This window comes from Neolamprologus brichardi, chromosome 12, assembly GCF_056152115.1.
Source record: "Neolamprologus brichardi isolate AB-2024 chromosome 12, ASM5615211v1, whole genome shotgun sequence".
Taxonomy (NCBI): domain Eukaryota; kingdom Metazoa; phylum Chordata; class Actinopteri; order Cichliformes; family Cichlidae; genus Neolamprologus; species Neolamprologus brichardi.
In genome coordinates, this window is record NC_142115.1 from 17,481,008 (window position 1) to 17,500,016 (window position 19,009).

General features: G+C 40.2%; 1 protein-coding gene across 1 annotated transcript; it reads left to right on the plus strand.

Annotated features, from left to right (window-relative positions):
- The first annotated feature begins 2,525 nt into the window (after window positions 1-2,525).
- Window positions 2,526-7,308, plus strand: LOC102788018 (aquaporin-3-like). The gene is made up of 6 exons (XM_087849063.1): window positions 2,526-2,746; window positions 5,215-5,341; window positions 5,494-5,631; window positions 5,726-5,841; window positions 5,948-6,165; window positions 6,272-7,308. Exons 1-6 carry the CDS (start codon window positions 2,639-2,641, stop codon window positions 6,474-6,476), a joined length of 912 nt encoding a protein of 303 aa, XP_087705189.1. The 5' UTR covers window positions 2,526-2,638; the 3' UTR covers window positions 6,477-7,308.
- Window positions 7,309-19,009: the final 11,701 nt, after the last annotated feature.

Sequence of the window (19,009 nt, forward strand, 5' to 3'; positions counted from 1 at the left end):
TGTCGAACACATGATAATCAAATACACTTAGCATTGTAAAAAACTATTAGCTATACATAACCAGTTGATGTCAGATTAAGCCTACATCTAACTTTATACAAGATATAATCTGTACGTGTAATTCTTTCTGTGAATAGTTTATCTTGTGCCTTTTACTAAATTTACAGAAAAGGAGCTTTTATAAAGGTCTTGAACAATAACGCCTGTGCCTGCTTATGACTGTCAGTGGCCACTGACATCTAACCAACCATCCACTAAACACTAGAAAATGGTTATAGTAGACAGCGGTGCCAGACAACCCCCTTCCCCATCCTTTTATCGAAATCCGTGCACTAGCACTTGATAGCACAATTTGTGTCAATTTCAGAGGAACCAGAAATCTTATCTGCACTAGTGACTAATTACATTTTGTCACTAAACTGTTATTACCTTCATCCAGTTGCGCGCCATTTCCACTAAACCAAAATGCCGTTACACTTTCGTGGAAGACCCAACAAACCTGTAAAACTAAAAGCTGCTCTTGATTGCAGCACAAAGGTTGTGGCATGATAGTTCATTATTAAATGTTAGGCAATATTATTGTGCAGCATCTATGATTTGATGCCTAACTGGAATGACTCAGACTTATGCCAAAAAGTGCTTTTTCAAAATGTTTTTAGAATGTTGACATGATTGTGAGATTTTAAATGTGTAACTTTTCTGTGCAGTAAGTACCCGTATACCTATGCACATTTGCCTACCAGTCCTCAGTTGAATTCAAGTTAAGTACTATACACGGATCCATGCTAATACCGGTATAGTTGTGGTCTTAAGTGGAAATAATCTCACACCTCCACTTAAGCCAGACAAATGAGGTATGATGAATGAACAAAAGAATATGCCAGACAAAATAAGGTGACAGACAGAAAGAGAATGATCCGGTACTGGTTGTAAATAGGTGTGAATTACAGATATGTGTGCATGCTCTCACAAATCCAAAATATTAAAACATGATCATTTATCTAAATGGATATTTTAAGATCCAGTATTTGAAGTCTATACAGTTTAGGCTATGTTCGTTTAAAAAAAATGGAGATTGGTTTGTTAAGATGAATACACAGAAAATAGATGGAGAGGCAACTTGTCTTAGGATCTATGTTGCTTGCGAATATTGAGACAAGTGAGATAGATCTGAATTTTCTTGTAAGACTATCTAATCCTCTCTTGCCCAGTTTTAATGAGCTCATATGAATTATAGCTTCAGTTTCCTGTTTTTAGCTGGCAGGTGTGGTCCTCTGCAGCTGTAGCTCATCTACTAGTTTCTTGTGCATTCACAGATGTTTTTTTGCATATTCTGGTTGTGATGGGTGAAAATTTGAGTTATTTTTCTTTCCTATTAGTTCAAAACAGATTGTTAGTCTCCTCTAACTTCTGGGATCAATGGGACATTTTCACCCAGTGAACTGACACTTGCTGGCCAACTTTCCTTTTCCAGACCATTCTGTGTAAACCCTGGTGATTGTTGTGTTGGAAATCCCAAGACCAGCCGACATGCCATGAATTACCATACCAGATTAAAAGTCACTTAAATAATGTGTTTCTTCCTTATTTTGATGCTCTGTTTGAACTTCGGCAGATCATCTTCAACATGTCTACATGTCCAAATACACTGAGTTGCGATCGTGTGGTTATTTGCATTAAAGAACAGTTGCACAGGCATCCCTTGTAAAGTGACTGATGAGTGTTTGCGCAGGGAAACTGACCAACAGTTGTTTATAATCCGCTGAAAAACCTATGACACTTAGAGGGTCAGAGAAGAAGCATCATTTGTAAGTTCTTAGCTGTTGAGCTGGCAGCTAAACTATGTTTAAGTTAGAAGATACAACTAAGTTATGTTTTGCTAAACATTTTTTTATTGATGTGGGAAATATGTTGAGGATGAAATATTAATCGAAATGTCTTGACGTGTGCTTAATCACTGGGTAAGAAAAATCCCAGAAAGTTGATTCCGTTCATCTGCACGTGGCGTTTTCCATGGGAGAAACGTTTCATCATTCATTGAACTGAATTCTTCAGTCTCAGCTGACTGCATGTTTCCCCAGCCTTGTAAACAGCACAATTGCACAAGGACCGAAACTAGCACTATTGACTAACAACTGGCCATGACGTCAGTCTTAACTGACTTCAGGAGAAACCTGCATTCCACTGAAATTGAAGAAGTCATTTCAGAGAGTGAGGAAATGTTTCTCCCAGAGAAAACACCATGTGCAGATGAATGGAATCAACTTTCTTGGATATCATTTGTAAAGTAGGAAAGAAAGTCATTACCTCATGATATAAAGGATCCTGCTCTAATTTGGCACCATCTACAAAAGAGGCAACTTATAGCAAAGAACTGTGTTTATGTCCATTGGTGTATATGCATGAAGGTTGAAGAGAAAGTGGCTCTGTAAGAAAAAAGGTGAAGGACTGTGAATCACGACACACAGTGGGGCGTGGTACAGAGGGTGGGTACAAGTTCAGGATTGCCTCTGTCCCAGCCCAGGGTTATGTATGTATTAAGAGCTCTCCTCAGCTTCACAGGCACTCAGAAGACCCTACAAGCTGTGTGTGCGTTTCTGTGTCATTTCTCAAAGTCATCAACCTGTGACAAGAAGACATGGGCAGACAAAAGGAGTATCTGGATAAACTGTCCCGCTTCTTCCAGATCCGCAACCTGCTGCTTCGTCAAGCCTTAGCAGAGTGTCTTGGCACGCTCATCCTTGTAGTAAGTGTGTGTGTGTGTGTGTGTGTGTGTGTGTGTGTGTGTGTGTGTGTGTGTGTGTGTGTGTGTGTGTGTGTGTGTAGTTCTGCATGAGAGAGTAAACATGCTCTAACAATTCACTTAGTAATTAATAAATTAATACATGGAAGCACAGTTTTTACTCATGTTTCAAAGGTAACTAACAGAGAATTGAGATAGGATAGGACTGATAGGACCTGGTTAGACTTGGTTAGAGGCAGGTGTGACACGGTATTTATCCAGAGAGCGACTGCTTTTTTTGTTTTGTTTTTTAAAGGCTGACATCTGTGTGTATCAACTGGATTTCTGATTAGCTGGACAGGAGAATGTAAATGGTCTTTAACGTTCAGATCCTTACCATATTCTTATAAATTACTGTGCCAAGTTCGGGCTACAGTTTTTTCCCCGCATGACGATGCTGCAGGATTTCTTAGTTTTTCCATGATAATCTGATCTTTGATTAGAAATATGACTGAAACCATGAAACACTGCAATCTCTTCAACTCACTGTAAAAAGAAAACTGACTGGCTGTCTGCTCTTTCTGGCTCTTGGTTAAGTTCATTTAAGTTTCTTTTTTTTAAAATACAATAAACAAAGTCAAATTGTAAACAACACATCAACATTAATAAATGATAAAACAAAATAAATGTTTTTTACAATCTGGAATAGGTGGGTCTCTTCTCTCTATTCATTCATGATGAGAAGCAGATGAACGGCCTGATGTGGCTATGTGAATTCTTAACAGTCATTCGCATAGCCACATCAGGCCTGGAGTGAAAGTCCCAACATTTTATTTGCTTCTGTCGGCTGGCACGGCATAAAAACATCTTGACACGAGCTCAAGGCAGTTTACATATAATGCACCTGGACAAGTACTTAAAGTGGCCTCGGCTGCTTGAGTCGGTGAAGTTGTAGGTTTATAAAAATTCTCCTCAGATATCAGGCATTAGATGTGGCATATTTCAGTGTTAAATTTGGCGCAATTTGCAATAACTCACATAATGCAAACTTTAGTGAATGGTGTTTGTATTACTGATTGGGTATTTATGAAATAAAATATTTATTTTTATGTCATTTCAAAGTAAAAGCCATTTAGAGCGTCACACATTATTTAATAAACAGGAGTAATATGGAAGTCCAAATCTCAATGCGCCTGGGTTGGAGAAGTACATGGTGTGACTACTGATGGCACAGGAGAAGGTGTGGTGCAGTTATTCATCAGGGGATACACGTCAGTAATAACATTATTGGGTAGCTGAAAATGGTATTGTGCAAAAGTCAATCAATCAATCATGGAAATGAATCATATCACAGAAATACATTTGCGAACACAATTTTACAGGCATAAATAATATTTTTGCACAGATAAAGTGATTCCCTAAGAGCTGAAATCTTGTCATATCTGAGCATGTGGGCAGTGTACAGGGCTGTTCGATATAACGATATATATCGGATGACGATATAAAAACGTCTATGTTTCATTTTACGCTATCGTTTGTTTCATGGTGTCGCAAAATAAACTGTTTACGGCAATATTTTTTCATTGTTTTGATGGTCACTGTAGTGGCTATATTAATTTCTTAAAGTTCTCTCTTTCTCTTATATTTTTTATAACCACACTATGGAAGGACAAGCGCCTGTTTTTATGCGTTGTGGTTAGCAACAACAACGGTGACAGCATTGCGTGTCCACTTGTTTATGTTCCACATAAACCTTTCACAATAAAGCTCAAGATCCTGTTGAGACTTTTCAAAATAAACCGAATCACGTGAAAGAGCAGATTATTTACGGATGAGAATTAAAAAAGAGCCGCCAGGTGCTAAAAAATAAACCTTAGACTCAAACGTTAGAACAGGCTTTTCCCCGCAGCACGCCGTGTAATAAATACTCATAAAGAAAATGGCGGTCTTTACAACTTATGTCTAAAAATGAATAGTTTCATGCATCGGTTAAAACACTCGACTCCAGCTACAGGACGTGCAGCCTGAAACACTTCCCGCAAGACGAGCTGCCCGAGATTCACAGAATTTACAGAAAATGTTACATTTTTGAGATTTATATATCTATCGGGACGATAGAATTTTTATATCGGGATATGAGATTTTGGTCATATCGCACAGCCCTAGCAGTGTATGTCAAATAGAGGACAAAATAAGTGACAGGCCTAAAAATCCGTAGCCGGCACATGAGAAAGGGTCTAAGTGTAAGGGTGGAAGCGTAGGTAGGCACCGATGTGAATGTCTACAGCCATCTGTAAAATACTGTCCAGGCTCTGTCATGGTTTGGAGCTGCAAGCCTTTGGTTCCTGGGATCTTGTCAAACCTATGATTGTATAACTGTCAATATATCAGTATATCAACTGTTTCAACAACAGAAACAACTATAATGTTGTGTACTTTGTTGTGTAACTTACTAGGATCCAGCTGAACTTGCTTTTCTACTCTTTCTTCAGATGTTTGGCTGTGGCGCTGTGGCCCAGCGGGTGTTGAGCGGTGGTTCCCATGGCTTGTTCCTTACTGTCAACTTTGCCTTTGGCTTTGCTGCCATGTTAGGCATCTTGGTCTGTGGCCAAGTGTCAGGTAATCAATCAGATTTATGGAAGTGTATGATATAATCATCTATGGGTGTGCGTGTGTGTGTTTGTGTGTGTGCCTTTACTTTAGGCAAGGCTGTAATTTTGTGTAATTATGGACTGCACACACTGACATAATGTCAACATCTGCATTTGCAGGAGGCCATCTCAACCCAGCAGTAACTTTTGCCTTGTGTCTGCTTGGAAGAGAGCGCTGGAGAAAGTTTCCCATGTACTTCCTCTTTCAGACAATTGGTGCTTTTTTTGGTGCTGCTATTATTTATGGCATGTACTATGGTAAGTGAAGACTTTCAATGGTGAGTCAGAATTATCTTGTTTTTTTTAAAGAGAAAAAAATCCATGGTACATTTCATTGTTTGTATCCCTCTAGATGCTCTGTTGCTCCGTCCTGGAAGTTTTAATTTTACTAGCATTAACAACACGGCTGGCATATTTTCAACTTACCCTGCGAGGCATCTCACACTTGTCAATGGTTTCTTTGATCAGGTGCTCTTTTGAAACTCAAACATGTATCATACACATAATTTCAATTCTGAAATAATAAATGATATATCCCATTATTCCTTCTTACTTGTACCCCTCCTCAACACAGATTATTGGCACAACAGCGCTCATAGTTTGTGTTCTGGCCATTGTGGATCCTCACAACAACCCCATTCCCCAAGGGCTGGAAGCCTTCACTGTGGGATTTGTGGTTCTTGTCATTGGATTGTCCATGGGCTTTAATTCTGGCTATGCAGTCAATCCTGCCAGAGACTTTGGACCACGTCTTTTCACCTCTATGTCTGGGTGGGGGGGTGCTGTTTTCACGTAAGTAGACAGATTTTATGCATTTTTCCTTCACATTGCCCTTCCACTGCTCTCTGTTTGTTAACCCTTTTTATCTGGCAATAAGTGTGATTCTGTCTCCCCGCAGGGCTAGAGACTGCTGGTTCCTGGTCCCTATTTTTGTCCCATTCCTTGGCTCCATTCTTGGCGTAGTGATTTACCAGTTGATGGTTGGTTTCCACACAGAGGGAGAAGCACGTGACAAGAAACAGGGGACATTCCAGGAGAACCTCCAACTCGCCAATGTTGCTTCCTCAAACAACTCTAAAGAGGCTACCAAAGAACTTTACTGAGGGTCTTGCAGAAATGCAGCTAGTCATTGCATTTGGGAATGCACAGTATAACAGCAGCATGTTTATTTCCTGCCATTTTTCTCAAACTATCTCTGTCTGTTTGGATTTTTACCCAGATAGTTATCAGGTCATGTTACTGTATCAGAATTTTGAAAAATGACTGTGTGAGTAGAAAAGCAAATTCAGAAACACAGAATTACATTAATTCTTTTATGAGATTATTTTGTATTTCATTCTCTATAAAACTTCAGTTTTTACACTACTTTATGTTTAATGTTATATATATATATATATATATATATATATATATATATATATATATATATATATATATATATATATATATATATATATATTCAGACAGACCTTTGTCTATTAGTTTCTGTGCTTTTTTGTGCTTTTTTAAAAACTATTTCAATGTTAATCTGCTTGAAAAGAATAAAGTACATTTCATTTAAAGTTCATAACAGTCAGCAATATATTTTAGTGCAGACTGTGTTAGCTGTTTTCTCAGGTGTTGACAGATTGTGGTGAGATTATAATCTGCCACCGCCACCTTTTCTCTGAAACCAGCTAGAGCTGCTATGATTTTAAAACTGAACTTTTTTCCCTGAAAAAATGATTTGAAAGTCATTCAACACTATCAAGTACTTTTAATTTCATGCTTGAAACAACATTTATATTCTATGTGCAGAAACATATTCCGTATGGTCTTTAATATCTTATATGTGGGTGTATTCACTGAGGTGTACCAGATTGGAGAGTGAATATTTTGTAAGTAGGATAAGGGGAAATACTTTTGCATTTATAAAATAAAGTTCTGTTTTTTTTTTTTGTGTGCTGTTTACTGTTGGTTGTGCAGCTTGACACTGCTTTCTCATGTTTGTCACAAATGTTTCTTATTTCTGGCAATGACTTTACTCTGAACTACACATTCATCTTTACAAGAGACAAAATGTTTCAACTTCAGATATAAATTTATTCTTGTTATTTAAAAAAAAAAAATCATCATTAAGCATCCATTGATGAGAACAGACATAAGAGAACTGGTACAACTGCATGTGTGAAGGTTCTCAGTCATCCAGGTCATCGTAGTCAAAGGAGCTTGCAATCAGACACCAGCGAGGGAGGATAAGAAGGACAGACGCAACAACATTGTCATCCCCTATGTAGCCGGTGTATCAGAGAAACTCAGGAGAGTTTTCTCCAAGCATGACATCCCAGTGCATTTCAGACCCAGCAACACGCTCAGACAAAAACTGGTTCACCTGAAAGACGAAACTCCAAAACACAGACTTAACAATGTGGTGTATGCTGTACAGTGCAGCGAGGAATGCCCAGACCTCTACATTGGAGAGACCAAACAGCCACTTCACAAGCGCATGGCACAACATAGAGGAGCCACCTCCACAGGACAAGACTCAGCTGTCCATCTGCATCTTAAGGATAAAGGACACTCTTTCGAGGATGCCAATGTTCACATTTTGGACAGAGAGGACAGATGGTTCGAAAGAGGAGTGAAAGAAGCCATCTATGTCCACTGTGAGCGACCATCTTTGAACAGAGGCGGTGGTTTACGACACCAACTCTCTGCCATCTATAATCCAGTTTTGAGTTCCCTCCCCAGACGCCTTAACGCCCACTCACACCCTGGGCCATCTGACCTCAGGAATTCGCACGATAAGGTGGGGCCAGGTTTCACAATGAGCTCACCCGAAACTCTGGCTGATTGGAACCCACACCCAGTTTCACACCTTGGCTCAGGCGATTAGAGGATCATCAGGGGGTCCTTTTGTCCCTCTGCGGGGGGATACTCCCACTAGGTTTATATCTGGGACTCCCCACCTTTTGACCTTAGAACTGAAGAAGCTTCTCGGATGAGAGGTGAAACGTCTTCAAGCAACTTAAAGAAGTCCAGACGCTTTTCTTTGCAAGCTCCTTTGACTGGTACAACTGCAATTACAGGGTGACAGTTTTGAATCAAAATCTGGAAAATAATATTACTAAAGCTTTGAAATGTAATATGATATAGTAATACACCCTTTGGATCCCTTTGGACTCGTCCCTACTTGTTAAAGGTGTCACTGAAATCAGGTCGGCTGCCGACACCAAGCTGCTTAATTTGAACATTGCATCAGATGAAGCTTATCTGCATATGTTTAATGTACCTGCTGTAGCTTTACTGCATATTTTCGCGGTGTAAAACAAAAAATGGTGGATGTGAGCTTTTACAACGTTCGTTTTTCTTCATGTTGAAGCTTGTTGAACCGGTGGCTTGATGAAAGACTTCCTCAAGCTTTTTGCCAGTAAAGATTTTAAGGGTGATTACTCGAACTGCTGTTTTGGCCGTTTTGTTTCCACTCACCTGAGCTCACCGTCTCGTCAATGGCTCCACCTCTTTGCCTCTAGCTGTGTGTGTGTGCACGAGCTCATCGTTAAACAATGACATCATCTTCACTGCTGCTGTTGCGACTGGGACTGGGGGCTGCCTGGACCCAGTGATGTCATACTTGTTATTCACACAAGTGCTCCTAGATACGTTTGCACTGCAGATCTATTTTTAGTCAAAAATGTGGGTGACAAGTGAGCGCAAGAGAGTCTCGAAGATTTCTTTTCAGTCTTATTTTAATTACAACATTTGTACAAAACAAGTCAGAAAATAAATCAAATGCTTGTAATAGCATGAATACTCAGTTATTTGCCATCTTTGCTTTTCTTATTCTTTGCCATTTTTATCAACAAGATATGTGGATACCCAGTTTTTATCCAAGTGTAAGGGAGAGAAAATGAGGGCAAATCTGTTCTTGCAGAGAAAGTATTCTGGCTGTCAGTGTGATCCAGTGGGTTTGTCCATTTACTTTCAACAGGCCTTAGCATGCTAAGCATGCAGGGTGACATGCTACTTTCAACAGGCCTTAGCATGCTAAGCATGCAGGGTGACCTGCATGCTTAGCATGCTAAGGCCTGTTGAAGTAAATGGACGAACCTACTGGATCACACTGACAGCCAGAATACTTTCTCTGCAAGAACAGATTTGCCCTCATTTTCTCGCCTGCAGGTCACCCTGCATGCTTAGCATGTTAAGGCCTGTTGAAAGTAAATGGACGAACCCACTGGATCACACTGACAGCCACCCTGCAGGTCACCCTGCAGGTCACGGTCAACCTGCAGTCACCCTGCATGTTTGGACGAGATTACCCTGGAAAGTCCCTCTTAAACACGAATACAGTTTTCTGTCCAACAGAGCTGTTCGTACCATGTCATTTTTTTCCTCTTTAATGCTTCATGCTTAGCATGCAGGTCACCGTCATCCTGCATGCAGGTCACCTTTGCGTGAACCCATGCTAAGCATGCTAAGCATGCTAAGCATGCGGACCTGCAGGTCACCCTGCATGCAGGTCACCGTCACCTTGCATGCAGGTCACCCTTGCATGCACCCATGCTAAGCATGCTTAGCATGCGGACCTGCAGGTCACCCTGCATGCTTAGCATGCTAAGGCTTGTTGAAAGTAAATGGACGAACCCACTGGATCACACTGACAGCCATCCTGCAGGTCACCCTGCACGTCACGGTCAATATTTGGACGAGATTACCCTGGAAAGTCCCTCTTAAACACGAATACAGTTTTCTGTCCAACAAAGCTGTTCGTACCATGTCATTTATTTCCTCTTTAATGACAGATGTTTATATCCGAAGTGCACTGCGTGAACATTTAAACCTTTGTGTTACCACAGAAATGTTGCCTTTATAATGTATTTATAAATGTAATGATTGTTTCAAAGGAATTATCAGCAAGCCCACAGACCCCCCACTTCTTACAATACCTGTTGTTTATTTAATGATTATATTGGTTGATTCTTGTTTATATTCACGATTTAACAACCTGAGGACACGTGGAGGTTAGCACGACATCTTTAAGATAAAAATATTTATATTAACAATGGATTACATTACAGTAAACAAATGGAAATGTGTCTATCTGCACTTCCCTTTCAGTGTCAATTCCCATTATATGAAGCAATTGGAGAGACAGGTTTAAACACACTTCACTCCCTGTTTAGCACTAAATGGGAACATGGAAAGGTTACAGTTAGTTGGCCAACATATTCAAGTATTTACCAACTTGAATGATATTAGTACCTAGGATGAGGTAGATCCCAACCTGATTCCAGACAGGATGCTAAACTAATAATTGAAGAACATGAAATAAATGATTCAAATTTCAGCAAAGGTACTGTAGTAAAACTGAAAAACAGTGTATTAGAATGAATAACAACTATTACAAGTGCAATTAGTCTTATCTATTCTAGTACATACAGCACTTTTTAAACTGTTTAAGTTTAGTGGCAGAAGGATATACGTGACTTGAAAAAACCACATGGTCCTTTAAAACTGTGATACAAACAGCACTTACCAACATTGTGACTGTGCACACATGCTTTCCATCATAAAGTGGCTCGCTAGTTATAGTTTGCGTCCAGGTGGATTCAGTAAAACCGTTATATGCATAAACTGTATTTGTTATGAAACTGCATGGGAATTCATTTGGTTCCTATTTCATAGGCATGCACACATACAGATTAGTGTTGCTGTATAGACCATGCTGCTATTTTCTTTTTTCCACTTCTGTATAATTGGTGTTTAATACCTGGAACCTGAGGGGACATGGTGATATAAATATGAAACTTTAAACATGCCCCGACTGAAAGTTTCTTTTGTTTTTATTATGAGAGAGCACACTCCCGAGAGTCTGTTGCTACATGCAGCATCGGTTAACATAGCATAGCAAACAAAGCATAACAAAGCATGTGCGTCTTCTGCTTGTTAACTGGTGGAACAGAAACAAAAAACCCCATTTACTTTCTGCATTTTTTTTGGGTGGGCTGAGCCCATTCCTTTACACAGATTCCTAAAAGCTTGATCTGGTTTGCTTAATCCATCATTAATGTAAGCTTCAACAATGTACTCGGGGTGGTGCACAACTGATAGAAAGTAGGAATAGCCCAGTTGTCAAACACACCCTCCCAACTGTGCAGATTACATATGCTATGTTGCTGAAGGCAGAAAGATTATTATTTAATAATCTTATATAAGCATATATGAGTCATAATTCTACCTAGTGAGTCACAGCTCAACTTTATTCATGCAGTATACATTTTTTAATGAACTGAGTTTTAGCTGTAAATATTTCTCAGTCATTTCAGACTCCACTGCCTTTACTAAAAAGTTTTGATGGGAAGACATGCTGGGAAGATGGAAAATCCATGGAAAACTCGTTGATGTCAACTACAGAACAATACAGTATATTTTTCAACAAGTGTCTTATCGAGTATTTCAATAGGGGCATTTAAATGATGTTGTGCAAAGTAAAATTATAGCACTGCAAATGGGGAAGGAGAGCAGAGAATACCATCGGGACTTTTGATATTAGCTAAAGGCCTGAAAGACAAAGTTCTGATGGTGAGGAGTTTGTGCTTTTAAAAAGACTTAAACCTTATTATCAGTTATGTTTAAAATGTGTAATCATATGTAATATGAGTGTATGAAAAAGCTGGACCACTGGAAATGATTGATAAATAATTAATTCTATAAATGAATGTTCTTGTTTTGTACAGTGGCCCTGTCTACTCAGTTTGTGAGGACGTGTGGTTATTGGGGTTCTCTCTCTCTTTTTCCATGCTTATAGACATACGAACTCAAACAGTTCTCAGCTAATATGAGATTATATCTTAAGGCTACATCCACACGTACACGGGTGTTTTTGAAAACGGACATTTTCCGTTTTTGTTTTAAAAAATAATCCCGTCCAAACGTAAAGGCAGAAATGAAGGAAAACGCTGCTAGGAACATGCCAAAGCAACAGGTGGCGATATATTCCTAACCGTGTAGAAATGTTGGCCAATCAGAAGTCTAGAAGCCTCAGTGGGAAATAGTAAACAAAGATGGGGCAAAGAAGCAGAACCGAGTCATATGTGTGGAGGGACAGTAACTGTGTGTGTATATGTAAGCATTTAAACACTGCAGAGAGTACAATTAACAGTAACGGTATTGTAGAAATTCATTTCACCGAAACAATAACGTGGCGCACAGTGTGACGTCAAAAAAGGCGCACACCTTTGACGCTGCGTTTTCTGCGTTTTTCTCGTCCACACGTAAATGCAAAAATGGAGTTTTCAAAAATATCCACCCTGGCCGGAGTTTTTAAAAATCTCAGTTTTCAGTGACCGAAAACGCTGTTTACGTGTGGACGAAAGGTGCAAACGCATAGAAAAATCTGCTTTTTCAAAAAAGTTAAAATAAATGTGTGCAGTTGCTGTCCATGGTGCTGATCAAAAGCTGAAGTGGTGTTACTGACATTTCTTATTGTGTGTGTGTGTGTGCGCGCGCGTGTGTGTGCTCCTCCTACACACACACACAAACACACACAGACACACACTCACTCACACACAGAGTGTTTGCTTTGGTACAATGTTGTGTTAAGGTTCTAAAAACAATTTGCCCCAGGGTATATCACAAAGCTGTTAGCAAAAGGGAGTGATAGAGTCCTTTATTTAATATACGTACCAGTTAATGTATGTTGATGTTTGTCTATGTAAGGGACTTGAATGAACAATTAGTGTAAAGTTTTTACCTCTTTCAGTATAAATACATTTACTTTTCCACCAGTAGATGGCAACAGGTGTATAGAAAACAAAGCAAAGGTTTTTTTTTGTGTTTGTAGAGAAAGTTCAGCAATGTTTTAATTTAAAGTGACTGAGTGTTTTTGAGAGAAATCTCATGGGATTCAATATATATGTGGTGTGGAATAAATGATGCATTCCATGCATGTACTAATTGGCTGAAGGTTTGGAGGCTTTTACTAAGCTTTATGTATCTGGTCCTGTGAAAACATCAAAATGCCTTATTAATTTTCAGTGTGTTTAGAAAGCACTTTTAAAATGTCTGACACAAAGTGATAAGTGTGTGGTTTAACTTTGACCCAGTGTTTTGTGTTTTTGGACATTTGTGATCTTATTAATGAATTGTTTCGACTTTGAGCAATTGACTTGTTTGTAGATGCTATTAATTATCTTTGCTTTCTTTGTGTTATTACATTTTTTTCATTTCCTGTTAATCCCCTACTATGTTATTTGAGATTTCCAGTAAAAAAAAAATAACAGGTTGACCAAAGTTCTTGTTCCCTTAGTCTTGTCTCTGTACTTCTTCCATTAGTATCTTCTGTCATGGTTTTGGGACATTTGAACCAGCATTCTGAGTTTTCTTCTGTTTTTGTTGATTGTTATGTATTATTATTTAAGGTTCATTAGTTAGCCTTGAGTTTATTCTATGTTCTGAGTTCCTTATATCCACTGTTTAGTTTCTTGTCTGTTAGAGTCCCCTTGTATCTTGGTGTCTCCTCTGTGCTGTCAGAATATGTCTGTCGTGTCATCTGTGTTTACGTCTCTTGCTTCCTCGTTCTCGGACCCCAGTCATGCCTTTCTGCTTCCCTCCTTGTTCGTCCTGTTTGTCATGTGTATTCATCTATGTCTCCCCAGCCCGTAACGTCACTCTTCTTACTTGTCCCTGTCTGTTTCTCTCTCCCCCTTTTCCTCTTTCTTCTGTGACTATATCCATCTTTCCCTTATTTTGTCTCCTTCCTTTGTTTTCCTAGTCAATCCTGTTCTCATGTGCTTTCCTCCTTCCTTCCTTGCCATGTGTCTAAAAGCGTATTTTAGTTTGAGTCGTGGTGTTTCCAGTTTTATTTTTGATAGTCTCTTCTCTCGTGTTCCCGTTTTGTTTCCCCTATGTCCTTGTGTCTGTTCGTTCCAGCTGTGTTTCCATGTGTTTCCACTCCCCTCGTCACCCCTCTATGTATTTAGTGTGTGAGTTTTCTATTATTGATGTTGGGTTGCCTGTTTACCTTGTATCATGTTCCAGGTATTCGTGGCTCTCAGGTACAGGTTTTCATTTCTAGTTTTAGTTTACCCAGTTTAGGTGATTGCTTTGCCTTGGACCGCCTTTTCCCTTCGTTTTGTATTTTTTCACCAGGCTTATTAAATGGCTCACCTTCCGTTAAAATGAAATTTTGTTCCATGCGTCTGTTTTTACGCTCCACGCCTCTAACTCCACACAGTCTGCAGCGTCAGACTGTGACAGCTCCCATGATAAGTCTGCCATATTATGTCTCCATTCTTGTTTACCTTCACTCTCCTCAGCCCATCTTGTGTTTCTCTCTCTGTGTCTGTCTCTTGGCCCTGTCTGCCATGTGTTCATTTTTCTCTTCCTGCATCAGGTCGGTGTCTAGAGTCCAGGTCTCGATTGTCCGTTCTTCCTTTGTGTTTCCTGGTCTTAGTGTTATTCTCATTTTGGGTTCCAGTGAGTTTGTGTTTGTAAATTTCCTTTTGTATTTATGTTTTGTTTATTTCCACCTCCTAGTCTCCAGCCACATAAAGGCTCACTTTCAGTTTACCTGCATGTCTGTGTTTAGGTTCTCACACTCAACTTCATGAAACCTGACACCATGTGTGTGACTGATAGACATAATTTTCAAAAGCCTTTACAGAGAAATATTTTGGAGCACTCAAAGTTGTACCATGTGAATAAAATCTATTTGAAATTTGTGCTTTTATGCTTTGCACATCATCTGACTAACTTTGACATGTTTATGGGTATGCATTCTTTTTAATCTATTTTTAATGTGCAACAATAAAATAAAACTAAAACCTTCACTGTGACATAAAACAAAAGTTACTGGTGGGTTAGGTTACAACGGTTACTCTCTGTTTAGTGATGCAATAGCAACACTAAACAGAGAGTAACTTTTGCACAGAGTGGTTGGAAACTGCATGAAGCCACAAACACAGAAAGAGGTCAACTGTAAAAATAAAAATTACGTGTAAGACATCAGGTAGTACATCCGGTAGGCAAATGTTTATTTTCTCTGAGTTGTTTTGTCTGCATAAACTTTGTTTTTGATCCCAAGCAATGGTGAATTCCCTTAATCTGCAGAATTCATGGGTCCTCTTCTTGTAACTCCACATTCAGGCATTACCCAGATAGATACTCAGTTCAAAGTCCAGAGTGATAATGAAAGCCACCAAGATATCTGTAAGGGCGACTCATTTAGTTGGGAATTGAGAACTAGTAGAAAAAAAGTTCCCAGTGGTTCAGTTCCTTAACCTATCGATACCATTTAATGGTTCTTGCACTTCAGCTATAATCTGCTGCTTTCAGTTTGAGGAGGAAAAATAGCACAATCTAGAGTGTGGATATGGACATTAATTTGCATGGCACAAAAGGGCAAGATAAATGGAAAAGTGGAAAACTGAAACAATAACATTATGCTGCTAAAACAACTTTGATTCCTTGCAAGCATCTGCAAAGACAGCATGCTAACACTTAGCTAACCAAGAACCCAGAGAGAAACCTGAGTAAACGGCAAGCCTAGCAGCCAGAACCTTAGCTTCAATAGGTAGTAAGCTGCAGACTGCAACCTCCCTTACAAATGACAAGATGGAGCGGCCACTTCCAGACACCTTACTGACCGCTCCGCTCAGACTAGGCACCTTTTTAGTTGTTTACTTATTTATTGCTTTGTTTACTTCTTAAAATCTTCTAGTTTTATAGTCTACTACAGCAGCTCACTCAACATCAATAACAAGGTTGCAGATGTAATCTTGGACACTTGGACACACTGGCGTTCGTACAATCGCTGGAGAACAAGCTTAATGACCTAAGGGCAAGCGTCATCTTCCGACGAGACATGAGGGACTGCAACATTGTGTGCATCACTGAGACATGGCTGACCCCCACCATCCCGTAAGTCCGTCGGATTCATTCTCTGTGAGCGAGAACAAGTCAAACAAACACCAAAAGGTGGAGGAGTGTGTCCCATGGTAAACAGAAAGTGGTGTGACGCCAGGAGCATCTGGAATACCTAAGCATTAAGTGTCGCCCTTTTTACCTGACCAGTGAGTTCACCTTGGTAATTGCCACGGTTGTCTACATCCCACCCCAAGTCGATACAGGTATGGCTTTGTACAAACTGCAAAAACCTGAACTGTTTCAAAGCAATGACACGTGAGCAGCCCTCATTGTAACAGGAAACTTCAACAAAGCAAACCTCGGACAAGGCATGCCAAACTTTTACCAACATGTCCGACGAGGGGGAATAGAATCTTGGACCATTGCTACAGGCTATACAAGCAGGGCTACAATGCTTTCTGGAAAGTCTGACCAGAATGCCATCTTCCTCAGTATAAACAAAACATACGTAGGGATGAAGTAACCATGAGAGAGGTGAAACACTGGTCTGTCCAATCAGAAGCTATGCTACAGGACGTGCTCAACGACTTAGACTGGGACATGTTGAGAGCATGCACAGCTGACATCAACAAGTTTACAGAAGTAGCAGTAAGCTTCGTTAGCATGCTAGCGGAGGAGATCATCCCCACTGCAGAGTCGTGACGTTCCCAAATCATAAACCATGGGTGGACAGATCAATCTGCGCTGCAGTGAACGCCGGGACCGGCACTGCCGATATGAGGTGCCTATTATCGGTGATAATGAAGTTGTTCGAGAGGATGTTGAAGCACATCATCTCCTCCTCCATACCAAACACCACAGGTCCACTCCAGTTCACCTACCGACCCAACAGATCCACAGGGGACGCCATCGCCCATGTCCTGCACACCACTCAGCCACGTGGACAGGAAACATGGTAACTATATGAGGCTGCTGTTTGTTGATTGCAGTTCAGTGTTCAACACAATAGTGCCTGGTAGACTGTTCACAAAGCTGAGGGATCTAGGACTCAACAGCCATCTGTGTGCATGGGTGTTGGACTACCTCACTGGCACAACTCAGGCGGTGAGGGTGGGTAGGTGCATCTCCGACAACATCACCATCAACACGGGAGTGGCACAGGGGTCTGTATTCTCGCCACTCCTCTACTCCCTCAATACTTCAGATTGTGTGGCCATCCATGGCTCCAACACCATTGTGAAAATTGCTGACGACACAGTGGTGTTGGGCGCCATCTCCAACAACGATGAGATGGCTTACATGGAGGATGTGAGCCATCTGGCATTGTGGTGCCAGGATAACCCCCTCCAGCTGAATGTCAGCAAGGCCAAGGTGCTGGTGGTTGACTTCAGAAGGAATCAGCACAGAGACTTCAAGACTATTATCATCAATGGAGCTCCAGTGGAGAGGGTTTGGTCCTTTAAGTATCTCGGTGTCCACATCTCCTCACATCTGGCATGTAAATAATGTAATCACTAGTATAGCAAGTTACTTTTTCCACAGAGTAATTAAGTCATTCACAGCATTACTTTTAAGAAAAGTAATGTGCAATATTTATAGTAATTTCTAGTAATGACTTTTTTGAGTAATGACTGCAACACTGATCACAACAAAGAGGGGAAATACCTCAACAAACATTTGACCGACAGCATGCAATTAATTTGCATAAATATAATGTCGTTATTGCTGCTTAGCAATGGCGGTGACTCTCAAAACAGTGCCAATGAGAACCTAATGACAACTGCTAAGAGAATCTATAAGGAACTGAATCGATAAGTGATATTAGTAATGGAATCGGAATCTCTAAATTCTTATTAATTCCCATCCCTGGCCACTCATGTATTCTCTCCCACCAGCTCACTGTTCTAAGCTGGGTCATCCATAAGGATTTTTATTTTCATCTTCATAGTCTTTTTCTGAATTTCCTACATTGACATAGGTTAATATTACAACCATAGCTGGACTGGCCATCGGGCATACCGATGGTGATTTTTCATTTTTATGGGCCGATGGGTTTTTTTTTCTTTCTTTTTTTTTCATAACGGTATAAACACTGAAAGGTGGTGGATTGGCCAGATGCTGGGAGATGTGTAAAAATAACTCAATTGTTTGGTGGTGGCTATTGCGGAGCTTTCACAGCTTGAGTAACATTAGCAAGTGGTGAAGGCCAGCAGATGCAACATGCTGGCAGGTGGATGACGGAAAGGTGTGGCAGGAGGAGGAGAGACCCAAGGCAGCCGCCGGTGTCAGTCCGAGTGTCAGGGGAACTGAACTTCAGGTGAAAAGTTATGACCTGCAGTCTATCTGGGTCAGATATAAACCAAGTTTATGTGGAGTTTATTTTCATTGTGCTGACTTTTTACAGTCAGTTACAATAACTCGTTACTAGCTAGTATGACGGAGTTTATATACAGCTGGGCGGGTGCTATGATGTTACTGATGTTGAAATTAATTTTATTATGGTTTATTAAGGTTAATTAGTTTCCTACCGTCCCGTAAAAACGGAATCGTCTCGCATTCAGAGAAAATATCCGTGTTGAGCTAAAAAGGAACGCGATTTGTCCCGTACTTCAGCTAGAATGAAAAAGACACAAAGCTGGATTTATTCTGTGTCTTTATGCTGGAGCTGCCTCTTCTCTCATTCTCTCCCCCTCTCTCCCCTGTTGTTATTTCAATCATGAAACTGATCAATGATCAGCTGATTGGCTTTTCTCTCTTGTTTGTTTATCGCCCACTTTGCGCCAGAAAG

Bases quoted from the DNA above. Each gene is read 5' to 3' on its own strand.
- LOC102788018 (XM_087849063.1), top strand. From the start codon at position 2,639: ATGGGCAGACAAAAGGAGTATCTGGATAAACTGTCCCGCTTCTTCCAG. The intron at 5,632-5,725 runs GTAAGTGAAGAC...GTATCCCTCTAG, and splicing joins TATTTATGGCATGTACTATG to ATGCTCTGTTGCTCCGTCCT. The intron at 5,842-5,947 runs GTGCTCTTTTGA...TCCTCAACACAG, and splicing joins TCAATGGTTTCTTTGATCAG to ATTATTGGCACAACAGCGCT.